The sequence below is a fragment of the Aquila chrysaetos genome, chromosome 2, assembly GCF_900496995.4.
Source record: "Aquila chrysaetos chrysaetos chromosome 2, bAquChr1.4, whole genome shotgun sequence".
Taxonomy (NCBI): Eukaryota; Metazoa; Chordata; class Aves; order Accipitriformes; family Accipitridae; genus Aquila; species Aquila chrysaetos.
In genome coordinates this window covers 40,183,274-40,203,536 of record NC_044005.1, presented here as the reverse complement: position 1 = coordinate 40,203,536, position 20,263 = coordinate 40,183,274, and the positions used below count along the sequence as shown (strand labels likewise).

The 20,263-nt window shown below is 37.6% G+C and overlaps 1 protein-coding gene across 12 annotated transcripts in view; it reads right to left on the bottom strand.

Annotated features, from left to right (window-relative positions):
- PCNX1 (pecanex 1) overlaps positions 1-20,263 on the bottom strand; it is a 93,260-nt gene that overhangs the window by 65,563 nt on the left and 7,434 nt on the right. For 11 of the 12 annotated variants that reach the window (XM_030030560.2, XM_030030531.2, XM_030030569.2 and 8 more), the window contains 5 exons: positions 19,060-19,268; positions 12,818-12,923; positions 9,692-9,737; positions 8,718-8,807; positions 5,359-7,059 (listed from right to left, as the gene is read on the bottom strand). In XM_030030560.2, the coding sequence (XP_029886420.1) occupies positions 5,359-7,059; positions 8,718-8,807; positions 9,692-9,737; positions 12,818-12,923; positions 19,060-19,268 (2,152 nt within the window). Of the gene's footprint in view, positions 1-5,358; positions 7,060-8,717; positions 8,808-9,691; positions 9,738-12,817; positions 12,925-17,159; positions 17,215-19,059; positions 19,269-20,263 lie in introns of those variants that run through there. The other variant, XM_041122061.1, reaches the window with a different exon arrangement.

Here is a 20,263-nt window from a genome sequence, read left to right as displayed (position 1 = left end):
CAAATTAAGTAAAAATTACTGCAAGAAGTAGTTGCACAAACACTACCAATCTAAGACTTGAAATAACTCGCTTCCACAGCAATGCAAAGTATTTTAAAAGAACTACTACTTCTGGTTTATTTGGGAGGCTTGAGAGAATTTAACCAGGGTCAGATTTTATAAATAATATTCCCAGGGAAACAAACAAACAAGAAGTTATATGAAGTGTATTTTACTTCATTTTTAACTGTTGGTATATGCTGTAATGCTGTGGAATGCATTTCTCATCAAGTATACTGAATTTCCCTTACACAGCCCTGCAGAACTTGAGGTAGAATGTCTACTACTCTGTAGATGACACACTAAAGGAGCATGTTTCCACCAAGTTAACAGGAAGCCTCTTACCAGTAGCACTCGGAGAGCTTTTGCCAAGCAATTACACACATTCCTGGCTCTCAACAGCCACTGCTGTGAGCTGGACAAAACCTGAGGTTTTTGTTTGTTTGTTCCCCATCGTCACCTTTATGGAACCACAAAGTATCAGGAAGATGGTAGTTATCTTGGTCATAAGTCATCTAATGAAAGCCCCTGTATTATCGATAAATACCAGAAATGGGACAAAACAGGCAAGACAGAATCCCCGCACAATGTACTAAAACTGCATTTTGCATTAGTAGGTAGTGATTAACAATTAGTAGATGCAAGATTCATTCCAAGTGTTATTTCATTGTTAAGTTCCAAAACTGCAGAATTCCATTTCAGCCTCACACATCACTCCTAATGCTGTTGACATCTTTAAGTGCTGAATGGCAACATCTCGCCTCTACTGAGATGACAAGATATCCAAAGTCAGAGGTAATTCTGTAAAACTCAACCTTTACACACAAAAGCTGTGACATAACATTATGCTTTCAAAGTCAGATATTGGGAAGAGCTAACATTAAAATTTCTATGTCATGCTTGAACCAAATGCTGTGTACATTATGACCTGCTAGTTGACATCTAAAAATCAAGTAATGGAATACAGTCTTTTGGTTCCAGTAAAGAACCTCATATGGAAGAGAGCCCTTTCTACTGGCTAATCTGCTTAATCTGATCCAGTTACAGGAGGCGTCCTGCTGAACACAGGGATAGCCAACATACTGTAATCTGGTTGTGTGTAATATACACATTTTTCAGTTTCTACCATTTCCAAACTCTTTCAGAGTCTGACTTCTCATGCAAAACTGTTTGGTTTAGCAATTTGAATGTGAACTGATAGACTCCCAGAAAACAGACCAGAAGCCCCATCTTCTGTAACTGTATTAATTCCATCTGCAGAAAACATATGAAACTAAAGCCATCAGAAGCATGGAACAGCTCTACAACACAGGCAAAATAAGTAATGACTGTAGACCATATGCAACATAAGCATAGTAGGAAAAGAGTGATATACTGTGGCTGCATAGTAGAGAACTGAATTGTACTTTTAACTTTGTAGAGGATACTGTCTAATGATTACAGGCAGATACGCTAAGCATATATGTACAAATACATGCAGACTGAGAAGATGAACAGGTTTGCATACACCATATGAAATGCAATATTCTAGTCCAAGCTCACAAAACCATATTTTGCCTGCCTGTAGAGATGTACTGCAGACCACAAAACACAGAAGAATAGTATGAGCTGTTACTTCAATATCACTATGCAATGCACAGAAGGAAAAATGCATTACATTACATGCAGTTTCATTTACAAAAGGGTATGTAACTCAAGAACTTAAAGTAAATAAATAAATCTTAATACAGCAAGCTGTAAAAGAGTAGCAACTTAAAGCGTGCATCTTTTACAGTTAACATAGAACTGGGGGAGAACACTTGACTTTTCAGGTCAGCTGAAGTTTTACAAAACATCACTATGTCATATACAGCATTATGTTGGTTCTTTAAATCATTACAAACAGCAATCCAGAAATAGCACATATCTGACAGAAACCAGGCATAGGAGACTATCAAGGTGGTACTTCCAAAATATCACTGGACATCTAGGCAAACTTTTAGACATCTAAACAACTTCATTTAACCCATAACCCATCAACTTTTAGAGGCTGAGTAGTTAAACAGGGGTAACAACTATTGTAAGACATCTTCCATTTTTTTTTTTGTTATACATCCACCACATGTATTTAATTACAGAATTTTCAAATGCTGTTTGTCTGCATTTTAATGAACTGCAATTTCTATTTAAATGTACTAGTTACCTTGTAAAAAGTGAGTCATTCACCACTTCCCGGCACAATAAGATAGAAACGAAACTGCTAAGTTGTATCTGCTGAAGTAAAGTACGTCCCAAGTTTGTATAGCATCCTGCTTAGTACAAGATTACTAAAGGCCATATCCTTTACGGAACACATTCTAGCAGTTACACAAGTAAGAAAGTACTTTTTGGTTTACTCCCCAAAGACTTGAAGATAAAATGAAGTTATAATTACTGATTTAAGTCATATTTGAAAAATAGGAACTGAAAGCTGCTGACTGAAAAAGAGGCAGCGGTATTAATATCAGTCTTTTGGTTATCCAGCCTGCCATCTGTTAATTATTTGTTGCAGAAAGTTATAAGCAATCACAGAAATTAAAAAATATTTATATAAAATTATAAAATAATCCTTTCAGCAGGAGATTGGACCAACCTCTAAAAGTCCCATCCAACCAATATCCTCTGATCTTATGAAAATCTGAACCAAGCTTACTCTAATTGATCTGCTACATGTAAATAAAATAACTTCTTAATTTTCTCAAGTAATTTCTATACACATATAAATATACATCATATGTGTACTACACATGTATGTATGTCTTTAAAAACACTTCCAAAAGGTGAAGACAACTCAATAGTGGGAAATACTGAATATAAAGCAACTTAGATTCTAAAAAGTTAAAATGTTTTCTCCAATTACTATTAGTCACAGGTAAGCCCAAAGAAGAAAGCCACAATTAGACACAGCTGTTACAAAACTTGCAATATAAACTATAAATTTGGGAAAAAAACCCCAACAAAACACACACAAAAGAAGAACCAGTAGAAATGAAGGACAACATGAAGGGATTATTCAGATTGATCATGAACACATAAATTCAGAATAATTACTGACTTGATGCCAGACATGACTGCATAAATATTTAAGTAATACTAAAGAAAAGTGATATTTTTGTTCTGCTTTCAAAAAAGCAGAATGACATGAATTTCTTACAATCATAAAGGAAATACTTCCTATTCTGCTGGTAATAAGAAACACAAGATACAGCAAGTGTTATTAATCATATGATGTCATCAAATCTGGAGAACCTGAATCCAGATTGCTGCTTAAAGTCAGCCTGAAACCCACAGGCAAGTAATACTTGGGTGCTTGCCATTTATTAAAAATACTAACAACTTCAAAATGACCTTTACCTAAACAAAGTTTAAAGGGGAAACTGAAGAGAATAGTATGTCAAGAATGACAGCAAGACTTCCCTGCTTAAGCTGCTACAGATTTGTGTCTAAGATTGCTTTTAAATGTGTTAGGGTTGGTCTTCCCCACTATTTCAGTCTAAAAGAAAAATCAAAATATTTGGCAGTATACAGCATCAGTCATGCACTGATTCTTTCAGATTACGGATTACTGGTGAGTGCATAAAGTCTGACATGTTCTGTAAGGTAAGGTATATTAATCCTCCTTTGCATATAGGGCGAGAACCTTAACAGTTTTAAGCTGTAATAACACAAACCAAAATGAAATTAAAACTTGTGCTAAAGAGAGCATAGAGTCAAAACAGTAAATACATAAAGCAGACCTTTTATTAGTCAAATTACCCTCAGTAGACATAAAGAAGAGATGCCACTTTAGCAAGGCATAATAAGAATATGTGTTAAGTGTTTAGCTTGCAGAGTTAGTACTAAAAGAGCAACCTGGACTCTTTCATTAAAGCTACTGCAGAACTCTGTTGCTAGGAATAACAGAAATACAGAAAGTACCAATATATGCAGGTTTTTTGGGTTGGGGGGGAGGGGCGTTGTTGTTTGTGGGTTTTTGTTTGTTTGTTTTTTAAAGTAAGCCAGTCAAATTTGATCAGTAATCAATAAACAGCTGAACTTCAGTGTAGCACACTTTTCCCCCCCCAAAATTAATTGTACTAGTTTTTAGAGTTTGTTCTAGTGTCAGAGGAAAGGAAAGAAAAAACGACTATTGGTCATCTCTCATGTTACTGTGAGCTGGAAGTCTCTCCTTTTAAGATGGAAGAATCACTACTTTGTTTAGGCAGTCTAAATAAGCACAGTAAATTTGCTACAATTTCTTAAAAATATCTGTCTTGATCTAAAATACAATTGTATGAAGCATTTGTGCGCTTAGCTAACAAGATCCAGATTATCTGGTAGGTATTACCCTCAAACAATCCCAAAAGTCAGACTGAGGTAATTAGCAATCCCATACTGCTCTGAAAACATATTTTAAACCCACTTGTCTTCCACAACACAAAAAGCCTTCCAGTTAAGGCAGTCCATATGGTTAACCAAGAAGAGAGACTGAAATGTTGTAACAAGTGATAAACAAAAAACTATTAAGAGCTCAAAAATTTTTTTTAAATGCCCCTATTAATCTATATTAATACCACCTACTACAGGTAAGCTTAGTACTCACATTACTCCAAGCAAAGCAATACTTATAGAAAGTAAGAGGAAATTACATTCCTCTCTCCAGCACAGGAAGGTTATTGTGTTCTCATAATGACAACAAAAAAACCCCAACCCCAAAGTAAACAACACTGTCTAGCCAACAATGGCAAGGCTAAGCAAAATCAAATCCCTAGGCGAATTCAACTTAGTAACTAGACCACCTTAAGAATGCACAATTGAAGGCAGCATGGTAAGAGTTTGGGGGTGGGTTGTTTTTTTAGTACCACCTCAAGCCATGCCAGAGAGTTCATCTAAGAGGCAGCAGTAACTTCAAACAATCACTTCCATGTTCACAATCTTCTAAACCACACAATCTTTCAAACAAAAATAGTCTCTCTTTTATTGTTAACTTTTAAAATAGTACACATAATTTGAAGTCTGAGTAATACAATGGAGCAGGTCTGATGTGATCCCAAATAATAATTTTAAGATACAGCTTTGGTTAACAAAGACTACCAGTTACAAACCCATAACACCTCTACTTATAGATTTCATAACATTTGTTTGAATTCAACTCCCATTTGTGTAGCTCTTCCAAGAGATTACGAAGGAAACACTTTGTCAGGTTTACTAGGCAAGAATGAAGAAACAGGAAGACACTTAAGTGTAGTTGTAACTTAACTCACAGGTACCAGACTCATTAACAAAATATGGCAAGGTACTTCTGGCAGGTCATTTACTTACCTCCACTTGCTGATTCTTGCTCTTCCCCTTCAGGAAACGTAGCCTGGCTTGGTAAGCTATTCCTAGAACGAGTGACTGACTCTAAGTGTGAAGCCCTTCCCAACAGAGATAGCTCATCTAGCACCTCTCCTTCTTTGGCTTCCAAATCAGATTTTGAAGTGGTTAACTGGTTTATGTTACCTGGTGCCATTAAACTATTTGGGTCATTTAAACAAGCTACAGTACCACTGTCCAGGCTTAATACTCTAGCACGATTCTTGGCACTGTTTGTGCTAGAAGTCCGACGTGTAGATCGTTTTTTGCTAATTCCTTCAGAGCCTACATGGGTTTTGTGAGCATTTTCAGGGTCTGTGCCCCCACGTTCTTTAGAAACATATTTGGTCTTTAGAGCACTGTACTTTCCCTCAGGAGACTGGCATGAATGGGAGGTGGTGCTGGAAGAGCTATCACTGCTGAACTGATGAGCTGACTGCATACTTGATGTCCTGCTCAAGTCACTTTGATCACTGGAGTCCTCATCGTGACAGAACACAGCACTGTGAGGTTTAGTACCAGATACACCTCGGAAGGAAACATATTCCCTGTGCCGACTTGAATCAAAACTACTAGCCCGCTTTTTTCCTGTCCTTCTCCGGCTGGACTTGTGCGTAGAGGCTGTTCGATGTATTAAACTAGAAGATTTTGGTCGAACATCTCCTTCTTTTTGTTTTCCACTTGTTTCCTTAGAAGCTCTTGAATCTACTAACACAGCTAGTTTCTCACTCTGCTCATCTCTCTGTTCAGCAGCCTTCCCAGGTGGCCTGTCAGCTTGTGTAGTCAATTCATTGGCATGTGGGTTCTTATTGGCCTCTTCTGAAGCAGAGGCAGCAAGACCTTTCTGACTGTGCATCTCATCAGATGCATTAGAACCCTTTACCTCTTGAACACCACTGTTAGTGCTCACTTCCACAGCAGTCCTTTCGCTACTAGTCCTTTTGTCAGTAGTAGAACTACTGTCATCCTCCGAGTCAACACCACAGTCCTTTTTCTTAGCATCCTTTTTCTCTTCTCTAGGAGACTCCTCCTCATGCTCTGACAACACACTTTCTATATGCGTTGAGCTAGTATGTTCACTTTTATAGCTACTGATAGTACTGTTAGTGTCACGATCAGTCCCACTGCAGTAGCTTTCTGTTGAACCACTGCTTCTAGTACTCAGGCTTCTCAGACTGTCCACACTTTTATCTGCTTTCAAGGATTTGCTCTTCCCACTCTTAGCCAATGGTTGAGGGCTGCTACTTTTCAGAATGTCATCTAATTGAAAAACTCCTGAAATGCAAGAGTTCTCAGCCAAGGACTCTCTGGATCCAGAAGGGGGCTTGGAAGCTTCTAACTCACTGACAGGATCTAGTCCTCGTTTTTGCTGGTAGAGAGGGAAGTCATTTAGTGAAGCATCTGGAAAAGCGACAGCAGAGCTAGAAGTCCTTGGTACACCTCGTGGTCTATGATCCTTCCTATAGGAGTGAGAATGCAGAGTTACAAGCGAAGCTACTTCTGTGTCACATGCACTGGTTTTAGACTGGTCCACAAGCTGGTTGTTCGAGAGGCACACTTTGTCACTGTTGTCTCTTGGCAAATCCTGTCCAGAGGATAATGAAGGTTGGATGGAGACAAATGAGTCATTCGACACCAGACGAAAAAGCTTCCGATCAGTTGCCAAATCTGTTTAAGTACATATTTAAAAAATATTAATGTAGAATGTTCACGTACATTATACAATCTGCTTTACAACTGCTTGTTTATATCAGATAAAGGAAATAAACCGACAAATCCATTTGCAAGTACTACGCATCACATTATCATTTAAAAGGTTTCTTAGCATCTGGGCAAACCTGACAGACTTTTATTAGCTGCTAAGATTAAGCTGGTGTTGATGGTTTCTTTTTTTATTAAAAAAAGACAACATGATTCTGACAAGTCCCCAACCTCCTCTATTGCTCAAGTGTGTCAGACTTCATTTTTATATATCCCAAAGTTTCTTAATCACTAAAGGGTACCCTACCTTTTGTTTTATTTCCTACATGCAGCTAACTGTTTCACAAACTTTAAAATTATTGAAGAAGACAGAATAAACCCCATTAACGTTGAAGTCACAAAAAAACCCATAAAAGTCACCTTTCCTACCAGATACCAAGTAAGCTCACAGTTAGCAAGGATGCAGGCACTGGCAGAGGTCTGTTGGTACTATAATGAAACTCCCTACAAAGTTACTGAGTTTTATGTCTCTAAAACTGGTGCTGTTAAAGCAAATCGTAAGAATTTGCTGTTAGCTTTTGGTCAGAACAATTGTTTGTTATCCATCACAAGCAGTCTCCTGTAAAAGTGTCCACCTGCAGGTGGTATTGAAAGTCAGGCTACTTTCCTTTTTGGTACGGTCACTAGAAATAGAAGATCTGGAGGCCAAGTTAAGTTACTACAATTACTGAAGTTTTGTAGAGTGTATTTGCCCATGTGTTGAACTTAGCCTTCACAAACAGTTCCGTTACTCAGCTGAAAGTAGTAGAACCTGCTGCCTATTACAACAGCACGGCCAGCTGTAATCTTCTATTTTAAAGATTTTCTGCACTGAATCACACAGTAACAATTGAAAGGAACCCATCAGTCTGATTAGATTGGCCAAAACAAACTATAGTATTCCCAGAGTTAATTTTCTGCTAAGTCACCAGGTAATTTAAAATCAGCAAACAAAAGATTTCCCTACAGTTTTATGCTCTGTTTTAGTCCAAGCAGACTTTTTCCCAGCAATGAAGCTAAATGAAAAGTGAGATCTGAAACAAAATTGGACAACTGAAGAATACAAGCTAGCAGTTTCCTTACATACTAGGAAAAAACAATTACAAAACTCTGATAGCTTGCATATTAGAAGCAGCCTATAGCTCCAGAAACACAGAACTCTGGACAGGATTATTTACTTTACAGAAACACACCTGCTTTTGAAAAAAAATCATTTGGCTGTATTGGAAAGCAAAGCAAATTAGTCTACAACAAAGTCCATGAATCCCAGGCCACTTTCAGTATGACAGAGATCATCTAGAGACATGTAAGCTAGCTATCTTTCAGCAGTAAGGAGACAGTAAATATTTATTACCTGCTGGAAGATGCCAGAACAAGAAACACGCAGCACACAGCCAAAGAATAAAGTTAAAAGTATTCAAGCTATGCATCCCAGGAACTCAGAGTAATTAAGAACGGAAACAGAGAGCTTCAAGATATCCTTTCTTAGAGTCTATCAATAAATTGCATGAATTTATTTAGCGTGTTAAGCAAAGGGTCTTTGGTAACAAAATACCATGTTTAAAATGCAGAAGAAGAAATTTTACCTTGTTCTTCACTCCCTTCTTTACACAGGCTAGAACTCTGGCCAAGACTTAAACTGATATCATCAGAAGTCTTGGCAGTGTCAGTATCTCCTGTGAATTTTAAGAAAGAAGAGTACTAGTACTCGAAGTATTAACACATACATCTACATACACTGCAGACTTCTCACCTGTCATGAATGACTGTTGCTTTTATTTCTTCATTTGAAGGTAAAAAACAATAATTACAAGTAACACTATTTGTCTTATCTTTTAGAGGTAAGTATCGTCTACTCTATTTCTTTTATTTTGTATATAAGAATTTTCATTCAACTACACAGGTCTTCCATAAAAACTGGAAAAGTATCTTACACAGAACCCAATGGAAATAAAGATTTTTTTTTTCTTAAAGACATATCTATTTGAATATTCATTTTTGCATGGTTGCCAATAAAAATGAGGGATAGATTGTAACAAAATACTTGTAAAGAAAAAAGGTAAGAAAAATCAGGAAAGTGACAAGAATTCACATCTCATTTTCTTTTGTCTTATTATCGGCTTAATAAATTTACAAGATAGCAACTTCACATACTACAAATAATTTATCCTTTCATCTCAAAGGAGTTCACAAGGGCTACCCTGGACAATACTTTTGCTAGATGCCAAGCAACTAGAAATAATCAAGTCATCGAAATACAATACCAGAAGGGTGATTGGTTGCACAGAACTCAAAATAGTAGGGAAAAGTCCACTCAAACCAACCCCCTGGGTCTGCATTTACAAGCAAAAGAAAAACATGGTGTTACATGGAAAACAGAGCATGGATTCCAAAATATTCTCTCCTAGTGTTTTTACACACATAATTTGCGACTCCAAGGAAGATTTCTTCCAGTTAGTAAACAGTAATAGTAAAAGGTAGACAGTATTTGGAAACAACATAGTAAACAATAGTGAAGTGCTACTGCAAGGTAATTTCAAGAAGTAGCCAAAAATCTTACCTTTGATGGTTGCTGCTGTTCCCAGACGAGATAACCCAGATCCAACCTAGAAACAGGGAGTTTTGGAAAGTTTACAGCTTTTTACATAATTACCCAACTGTTGTTTCCTATTACTGCAACGTATGCACTTGCCTATACATCTAGGAGAGATTTTCAAAGGCACAAAAGCATCCAACAGCACAGTGCTGTAAAATCCTTTCTGACTCAGAATGTTTCCACTGCAAACAGAGATGACAAGGCATCTGATGGATGCATCCAACTATATCACTGCATTATTCTGTTTTATAGCTGATGTACTTGGAGATTTTACTATGCTGATTTTAAAAACAGTTTCTAATCTAGGAATTTTCCTTGAAAAAAACTTAATGTGGAAACAAAACTACTACTATGGTAGTACACTAATAACTGCTGCTGTAAAGTGGAATGTTTAATGCAATCATCCCAGTTGCTTAAAATGCTTAAAGAAAACACTATGTTAATATAAAACTTACCTGTTCAACATAGTTAACACCAAGCTAAATCCAGAAACTGCTCCCATGGGAAAAGATACATATTTTTACCAGGGTTAGTTTTCAGGTCTGTCAGAGTTGATCCAATGGCCAGGTAATCACAAGAACCTAAGTGTTGGTACATGGAAAGTGGCAGCAGCATAAACAGGGGATATGGCAGGATGATCCCTGCTGGCAGCTGGATAAGCTTAAATCAATTTAACCTAATTTTATTACTATGGTATCTTATTCTTCCCTCTCATTCCTGCAAATGCAATTTTTCTTTTGAAGACAGTTTCCGAGTACACAGATTACAGTTATCTCAAAGCAAGTAAACTGGTTAGTGGAAGACTGCAGTATTCCTTGACCTATTCTTGGATATTAGTTACAATCACATTTCAAATTCATAGTATCTGCTTTTCAGCCATGTTCAATGGCTAACCAGCAGGCATGCACCTCCTCATACGAAAACTAGCTAGCCATTTAGGTTTGCAGGCTACATACATCCTGTAATCTGTAGCAGATTATTTTGCAGAGGTGCTAAAGAGAATTTAGTCTTTCCTTCAATAATATTTCCACTACCACCTCTCTCAAAACTTTGAATAGCACACAAAAAAGCAGGTGTCAAATAATTAAACCACTCAGAAATAAGATAAGAGAGCACTCCAAGGCAAAATCTGAACGCAAGGTAAATAAAAATGACAGCAATTTTACTTTACTGTATACTTATTGGGACGCTGTTTTTCAAAAATCCCTAGTTCAAATGACTCTGGGGAAAAGAGAGCATAATTCTACTAATTCTCCTTTGTAAGCACTGCAAATTTAAGGTCATGTGAAGATGTGTGCAGATTTTTTTTTCAACCATACTACGGAAGAACAATGGCTTTGCTACATGTAATACAAAAAAGCAGCCGGAGCTAGTTTAATGCATTTTCTTTACTACACTGTCACATATACTTTTTGTTAGTCATTTTGCCATGTTTCAACTTTTTTTCCCTTCAGTAACATGCCTTGCTGAATGCTGTAGCTGAATGCAAATGCATCAGCATGGGAAAGTTATTTCACACAAAAAACTGAACAGAACTTGGATGCTTACTATTCACATACCCTTTTGATGCTGCAAATTCAATCACAAGGGACTAGTGAGCACTAATTTTACCAGCATAAACACATTTTAAACACTATACTTCCTTTCACAGTAGCTTTAACTGAGTTAGTGTCAGCATTAAAACACACAGGAAAGAACACAGAGCTTCTTCACATGCTTTAACATTAAAATTGTTGTAAGTATGTTTGGAATAGTTTTGTCTCCAAAGACCAAAGAAACACAATCCCCAGCTTAGTTCTGCCTTCCTACAGGGACCATCGCTTCCTATTCCTTTGAACACTACCAAATACCTGCTTTCTTCAAAGGAAAAAATCTCTTAGAGTACCTATGCTGCATAAAGAAGCATTATTCAGATAAAACACCAACATTAGCATAACACTGCACTACATTATATACTGCTTGCTCAGAGAGCTAATTAGAAGGACTTGATACTGTAATACCACACCAAGGGTTTCCACATCATTCAAAAATAGCTACTGTATCTTTAATATGATGCTGCATCGCTCATTGTCAACATAAGCATACAGTCTGGCCAGTCAATCTACTTGTCCTCATGAAGAGTTGGTAAAAGAAAGATGCCACAAGTGGCTAAACATCACAAGCCAAATAGAAGGAACAGCATATGCAGCACTATGGAAGTTGAATGCATAAATCTAGCAGACACAATAAGGAAGTCTAACAACTTCCCCAATGAAATTACAAAGGCAACTAGAGCATAATGAAGTTGCATTAAAATCTAATAAAGCCAACTTCCTCAGCACTTCCATCTGGTGTGCAGCAGCCCCTATTTTTTGTTTTCTTCCCACCCCTGTTGAAGCATCAAAATAGTGAAGACTTTGCAGAGGTCATCCAAAAATAAACAGTTTTAGTGTTTCCATTTCTACCAGTTTATCTCGCTCTGTACTTTAGCAAATTAACATTTTTGACTGCAGTGTCTGAACTGTCAGGAATAATAACTTTCAGAAAGCTATTTAGCATTGCAAGGGATAAATCAGCAGTGGATACATTCTAAGAAGACTTAACAGAAGCCTCAAACTCAGCACAACTGAAGTTTGCCAATTAAGCATCTAGATGACATATCAAACAAAAGTAAGGGAGGAAAACAAAGTTAGAACATAAGGATAAAGTTACAGCTTGAGCTACCTAACGGTTCACTGATACCAAAAGGATGAGGGAAGCCCACCGCAGTGGGTCTTGGTACTTATTTGACCATGCTCTGAACCGTTCTGATTCACTAAATTAGAAGAAAGCTAACAAAGCAAAAGGGAATACTTTCTGATGGGACAGTAGATCGCCTTATAAAATCCAGCCATTCCCAAAATGGACACAAGATGAGATAAGCAAGAGCTATGCAGCTGGGAGAGTGCAATACCAGCCTAATAAAGCAGTTAAGAAATACAGAAAGGCAAGTTGTTTATCCTAATACAATAAAAAAATTAAAATAATAAGAAAAAAAATCAGCAAAGATTACTCTACAGATTGCAAAGCCAGCAGTACTAACACAACAACTGCAGCAACTTTAATTCTTACCTGGCTGTTGGGATCTACCCCAGCATAAGAATTGCGTGAACTACAGCCCACAGGGGGAGTTGCTTCTCGTATGAACTCTGACATCTCAATCCCTCCACCAGGGTCACTGAGAGAAACATAAGAGAAAAAAATAAATAAACAACATTAACCTACCAGTTAAACAGAAGTTTGTCTGTCTATGCTGGGTGTAGATTCAAAACAATTTTTCCCTTTTCAAATATCAGGGGCTCAAATACATCCCAGTATCTCAGATGAATACTGCCCACCTGACACAGGAAGCTCAGTCAGACCTGGAGCACCCTATCTACTATCACAGAAACTGCTGCCTTGTAAAGTCCACTGTCACCAGCCAACACAAACCGTGAAGACTTCGGAGCTACAAGGCATTTCAAAATGCTGACATATAAATTCTCTCTGTCTATACATACACACATGTAACTTTCATATCATGTGTCCAACTATAGACACTCAGAAATCAATCAATAGAAAAAGTACTAAATAGAACTCTTTCAAAGAGCAAGGAAAGGACTCCAGATCTTTTCCTTAGACCGGATCTAGAAGCAAAAGTAAGGATGGGTTAACCAAGAAATACACACACTGTCAGTAAAAGTTATTGGAAAGGCAGAGACACACAGGGACATCCCCTCCTAGGGATGCAAACCACTTCTTTCTACCAGAAAACAACCTCCCTTCAGATAATTTACAGGTCCTACCAATAAATATTTTGAGGTACAATAGATATATTATTATGTCCTAGTGATTTCACTCTTTCAGGATTATTAAGTACTAGTTTGAAAGTATTTTCTAGATCTACATCACCAAATTGTAATAATACATAATTCAGCTTGTCAAAGGCAGATATTTATGAAACAAAACAAAGTTGGACCTGCCCATTAGGACAACGGGGTGTGAAATGAGTTGGGGACTACAACTCAGGGATCCAACCTAGCACTGTTTGCTAACTGCAAAGAGGGAAAAGTTGAGGCATCCTTTTTCCTCTCTCAATACAGTTCTCTTCAATCATCTTGATGCAGGAGACTTCTGAACAGAAGTAACTGCAGCGTAGTTTGACACTGACCCTCCCTGCTCCTTCCCAAAGATAAACAACTGCCTCCCAACAATCAATAATTCAGAGCTGTGGCAAGTCCACTCCAGCATTTTGCTGGAGAAAGAACAAATGCACAACCCTTCTCCAGCTGGACTGAAGAAACTAAAGATGAAGGCCCTCTGGAGAAGGGGACAGAAATGGACAGCAGCACTGCAGGGCTTACTTAATAGACAGCTAGTCTCATAGAAAAAAGTCTCATGCAATAAGACCAACACCTAATAATTTTTGTAGTATATGGACATCAATCTCGGGTATTATAAACAGTCTGTCTGTAGACTAAAGGACCCGAAGCATCATTCATTCTGCAGGATGACATTTCAAGCTGTTGTCTTCTCAGAGAAGCATAAATGTACAACCTTGGGAACAACTCTAGATCATACAAGAGGCCCCTCAACCTTCCTATATCAAAGAGATGACAAAAAAGACAGTTTGAAGGTAGGAATATATTACTTCAGTAAAAATAAGTTAACTTGAGAGATGACCAGCCATGCATTAGCACAACAGTTATGGTCCAACTCCAGCAAACTGAAGAACTGAAAAGCCACCATTTTAGTACAGCTCAGCAGTAAGACATAAGCATGCTCTTATTGACAGCTGTTTACAGACCCCTCTCTGACCTGCTATTATCAATTATGCTAAGGCAGAACCAGGTGAGAAAAAACAGAACAAAAAAACCAGAATTCAGCTTCAATGATTTGCACCAGCTTTAGCCAAACTAAGTATTCCTTATGTAAGCATTTTAAGAACACATAAGGACATAATATCAAGTTTGAGACTAAACTGAAAAATTCTCTCAATGTTTAAGTTCAGCATACATTATGATGACAACTGAAGATATAACAAAGAACTCCTTTCACAAAAAGATGAAATTCCTCTCCCGTTTGAATAATTCATTGATAAACACTGCATATGATTAAAGTATGTCCTATGAAGTAGAAAAACAAGTTAATGTGAATAAGCTCTCATGCATAGAACTGGGTAGTTAGCCAGGGTGGGAAAAGGAAGTGATTTTGTCTAAAAGTAAACCAACAGATATCAGCATAAGCAACAATACAACCCAACACCACCACTCTACTCAGAGCTGCTATATTCTGTGACAGCACCCAAACTAATGGATTAACAAAAGCTAGTAACAAACAACAACAAATAAAGTCTGCAGGAACAAGCAGGAAATACAGATTTCTAGAATTAATCATTGTATGCATACAGATCTGGACTACAACAGCATATAGAATCCTTTCGGAGCTATTTTCTGCTAGAGCTGTGGCCATTCCTTTGCTATTAAGTTCTACAATCGGTTTCTCACAGTTTGCTGACTTCATACCTTAGAGCAAGTGCTACACTTTTCAGTTTGCAAGCAAGAAAACTGAAGTGAAGTTACTACACAAATTGAGAAGACTGAGTAAATTATGTCCGGCTACCTGCAACAGAAATTGCTGTGGAAGAGGCATTCAGAGACCACACAAAAATTAAAACTAGTATTTCTAATTGTTAGTGACTGATGTATCTAAAATTACAATCTGCAGCTATATTACATTAGTGTGTCACAGACTAACCGTAAGTCTGAAGAGGGTTTAAGTCTACATGAGTTCAGAAGTTTAAAACCTGATGTAGGCTGACTGACAAAAGAAATCTGATACTCGGACTAGAACTTCGAGAGAATTTGGCACAAGCAATTTTGATTTCAGGACAAAGCAGAAAAAGTTTTAGTCCTTTCTTTTGAACACCTTCTTCTGTCCTTAATTTCCAACAAAAATAGTAGGAAAACTAGTCAGGAGGCTGCTCTCAAAACACTGGACCACCACAGCACATACTGCAAATACTAGACCACAACAGTTAAGTATTAAGAGAAGTTTTTGTTAAAGCTTGAATCACTAATTATAGAGTCAAAAAGGCAAAACTCCTCCAAGCTCAAGAACAGGTCTGCCAGCCACAGAAAACTGAAAGGAAAAGAAACAGCAAAGGTAGGGAAAGAGTTGTAGAGCTTTTTTTTTTTTTTTTACTTCTCTTGCTCATACTTAAGTAGACTGTACATAAGTCAAAGATGCAACGTTCTCCAGCTGTCAGTTTTATTTTGGAGAAGTACATGTGAAATTCATGTAGCATCATGATTACAGCTCCCCCATGCTGATGGAGATCAGGGACAGCAGTGTCACCAGGTTAATGCTTTATGATACTCTGAACCATAGTAGTCACTGACAAGAAAGAAGCCGTATTCATATCCCCCAAAGCAAGACTCACTTAAGTGTTTTAAAGTACCTATGTGGATCCAACCATACCCAACAAAGAGTACACATGCACTGTTCCTTCTACCTTTTATGTGAGATTAGGAGCCTGTACCCCCATTACTTTTCATGAAAACTCACAGAAGCACTACTAACACCACCCTCTTAAGTGCAAAAGCAGCAACTGCACTAGAAGCTACAGAAGACCACAAATCACATTCCTGTCCCCAAATTAAGACTAGTTTCTTTCAAAAATATTAACTAGAGAATTTCAGCTTTATAAAGAGGATGAGGAAAAAATAAACAAGGCATTTCTTATGGAACAGTAAGTTGTTCTTTGCTTAAGCATGCTGAAGTTTTACGAGAAGATTAAAAATACCCAGAGTTTGATCCTATTCACAAACCAATGTGAACCAAAGATAAATAAGCAGTTCATGTAAACCTACAAATGACAGCACGTAATTTGTCAGATACCTGAAAGCACTGCTTTGCGGATAAACATCTTCAGAAAGAAAGAACAGCAGTTCTTAGAAGCTAAACAGAATCCTGAACATAACTTTTGAACAGAAACCAAACTATTGCTTAATCCTTAAAAAATAACATTGATATCTAAAGCGGTCTCAGGGAGGGTATGTATGGCAGGGTGAAAACTCTAGGACAGCTTTGCATACTATACTATATATATTTATTTGGTTTTGATAGCTTAGGCTACAGCATGTGAAACCAATATTCTACTTATGCAAATATTTAAGGTAGTATGTCTACTTAGGTCTTCCCTATATCCACCTTAGGCTAGGGGAGCAGAGTTTAAAAATAAAAAAAGAAAACCCTACATACACACTTTCTTCCAAGACAGTTTTTTATTAGTGTTCCGATTTAACTTATTCAGAAGGTGACAGCTCAGTATGAAACACTCACTCTACATCCCCTCTACTGGTTTGAATGTTATCCCAGAGTTCTTGTAAACCTCCAGGCAAAGATTAGTATATACTGTACATCCCACTTACCAAAAAGTAACTCCGTAATTTCTGCATTGACCTTGTTCCCAGTTCTAGTTAAGAGACCTGAAAGTGGGAACAAGGATCATATAAAAGTTAATGAAACTTTAGTTGGCAAGCAGGACACACAGCATCAAACTAACCTCTACTTCTGAGCTCTCAAATGCTTATAATGTAGTAACTTGTCCCATGTCAACTGCTCCTCAGACAAAACAGAACTTCTGAAACATCCAGAAGTAATTCACAATACTAGTAGAAAGAAGTCCCTTGCCAAGTCTTGGCTACTGTTTTGGAAGCAAAAGCTACATGGCTTGAAAAAAACCAAAACAAAACAAAAAAAACCACCACACAAATGAAAACATCTAAGGATCACAGCTAAAACATGCATTAGCAAGGCTGCATTGAAACAGAACAGACCACTAGTTTACTGTCATGAATTTTATTAAGCAGAATAAGTATTAATATACATTCCAGCAAGCATTTTCCCCAAAATAGCTCAATACAGTTTTAGTAAAGTATATGGTGATCTAAATGGAGTCACAATTAAAATCAGCAGGTTCAGTTACCAAAAACAACATGGAAAAAGGGTCAGGTTATAAAAGATTGATACAAGAAGTTACTGTATATCAACTTCAAAGGAATCTAATACACTGTTTTTGCTAACAATACCTGAGCTGAGAGCAGATACAGAAGAACTTAAGACCCATCTCATGAGAAGCTACCCCACATGTACAGTGAAGTTTTTACTTCTAGGCTGAGCATTTTAAAGAGTATCACTTTAACATTTCCTTCCTTTAAGCATGCTGATAAACAGACTTAAGAGGCTTCTTTCAACTACATTTCCTTATAGCACATGTCTCCATGTAAAAGTTCCAGGGGGGTGGGGGGGTGTTGTGGGGGTTTTGGGGGGTTTGGGGGGGCAGGTTGGTTTGTTTTGTGTTTTTTTGGTTTTGTTTTTGTTTTTTTTTAATAAGACACACACAACCTTCTACGAGTCAGGACAGCATACGAATTGCCTCAATTTGAAAACTATTCATAGCTACTAGCACCAGAAACTCAGATGAGAGAAAGGTCTTCTTTAAAAGCTAACAATTCAAGGCTGATTTATTTCATGCAGTCTAACTCTTAAGATGGCCTCAATTATCTGGAGCCAAGCAGAGGCTTTGATAATAGAGCTTGTAACACATCCACAGTCTGATCAGACTGGTTAGGCTGGCCTTGTTGATGAGTCATCTTTTGCTCTTCTTTCTCCAAATAGTCTGGTCAGAGGAGGAAAACCTCTGGGTTTTTTTAATGCTGGTGACAGCAAAGATCTGTGGAAAGGAATCACCTCCTACTGACAGTACTTCAGACTCATCTTCATTACTGAGCTGAGAAATTCCAGAATTTCCAAATTCACAGGACAGTGTTCTCAAGAAGACAGACTATGACTGGAGTCAAGCATTGTATCTGACTCCTGCTTTTGCAAAACTAAGCAAACAAACCCGATCAGACATTCCTTTTAGTGATAAAAGACTTAGCATGTAGTATGTGATCTTTGACAGCTAGATTTTTAAAACTAAGTCTACTGCTGAAATAAGATTACTTGTACTGGTTGTGTTCATTAAGTATTTAGTAACCTAATCAGCACACATTTTCCATGCTATTGTTTCAGTGCTTCCAGCATTTTCAATACTGTTCTGGAACTCCTTTGGGGGAGGAACCAGGAAATTAACATGAATCCATCATTTCAAACCCAATACATAAATAAGTCTGCTTTTAAAGACCAGACTTAAACAGTCTTTCAGAACTAAGGAGGTCTGCAACTATATTCCTCAGTGTTTATTTCAACCACCATTCCAGTTACACATCTGCTGAAGACAGGACTGTTTATGATTTGAAGCAGTATATAGACATCAGCAGACACCTTACCTGGGCCCATTGCTGTCTTTCCTCTTGGCTGAAACATTGCTTTGTTCTGGTTTTGCACCTCTGTCCATACGCTCACTGGCATTCCTCTCCACAATTTCGCCCTCATCCAGTGCCCTGTGCAAACGGTAATTCACCATCTTCAAAACGATAAAGAGAGCTGCTATCACCGGGCAGTAGACAGCTACTATCATCATGGAAGAAGGAAGAGCCTTTCAAAAGAGAATAAGAAAGGAGTTAATGAACACAAGATCAAATGTCCACAAGAATAAAGCTAGAGTTAAACAGTTTTTCCATACAAAAAATATTGATCATACTGAAAATGAACATTTAAACACACCCCCCCTACAGTCAAACTTTGTGTGGAGATTGTTAGAAGTCTAGCAACATAGCAAAAAGGAACAGTTGGACTACAAGATACCAAAGCACCACAGCAGCATGCTAAGTAAACCCATCGCTGGAGCCTGAGAATCAAATTCAACTTTTGCTCTTTTTTTCCAGGCTATTGGAATGTAAGACCTAGACCAGGAAACCTAGAGCTAGCATGATTTTTTTGTGCCACACCCAATATTTTTGATTAGTTGTTATGAATAAAAAAAAAAGATGGGAAGATTTTAAGCAACTTGAAAAGTAAACCAAGCACAGGGTATGACCTTATTTCAGGGCTAGTACACAGCACCAAGTCCATTTTGGAAAAACTGATGCGAGTTTGACAGCATGGTAGAGGGGAGAAAACCCATTCAACTACCCAACATAGATGTTTTGACTTCGCTTGTCAGCTTCCAACAGCTACTCTTGCATGACAAGATACTGATCAATCAAAGCCAAACTTTTCCCTACCTGCATACAAAAAAAAAGTCTGTTTACATTTGTGGCTCACACAAATGAGCAGTAGTCCACAATAACCTGCAAGAGCACATGCTGCAAAGATTATTTATGCTAGACCATTACATGCCCATGGAAAGGCAGCTAACACAGATGTTCTGAAGAGAATTTTTCAGCTGTGTCAAAGGTGGCCAGAAGCCACATGAAAAACCTCAGTCCTGAATTCAGCTTTTGAAATTCCACTCAGAGTTAAGACTTCTCATGTCACTTTTGGTAAAGCCCATAAGGCTTTTATAGATCAATCACTTCAGCAACAGGTATTAAATGCAGCCTAATAACTATTTGAAAGAAGCGTTCAGAGTACTAGTTAAACTTCAGATTT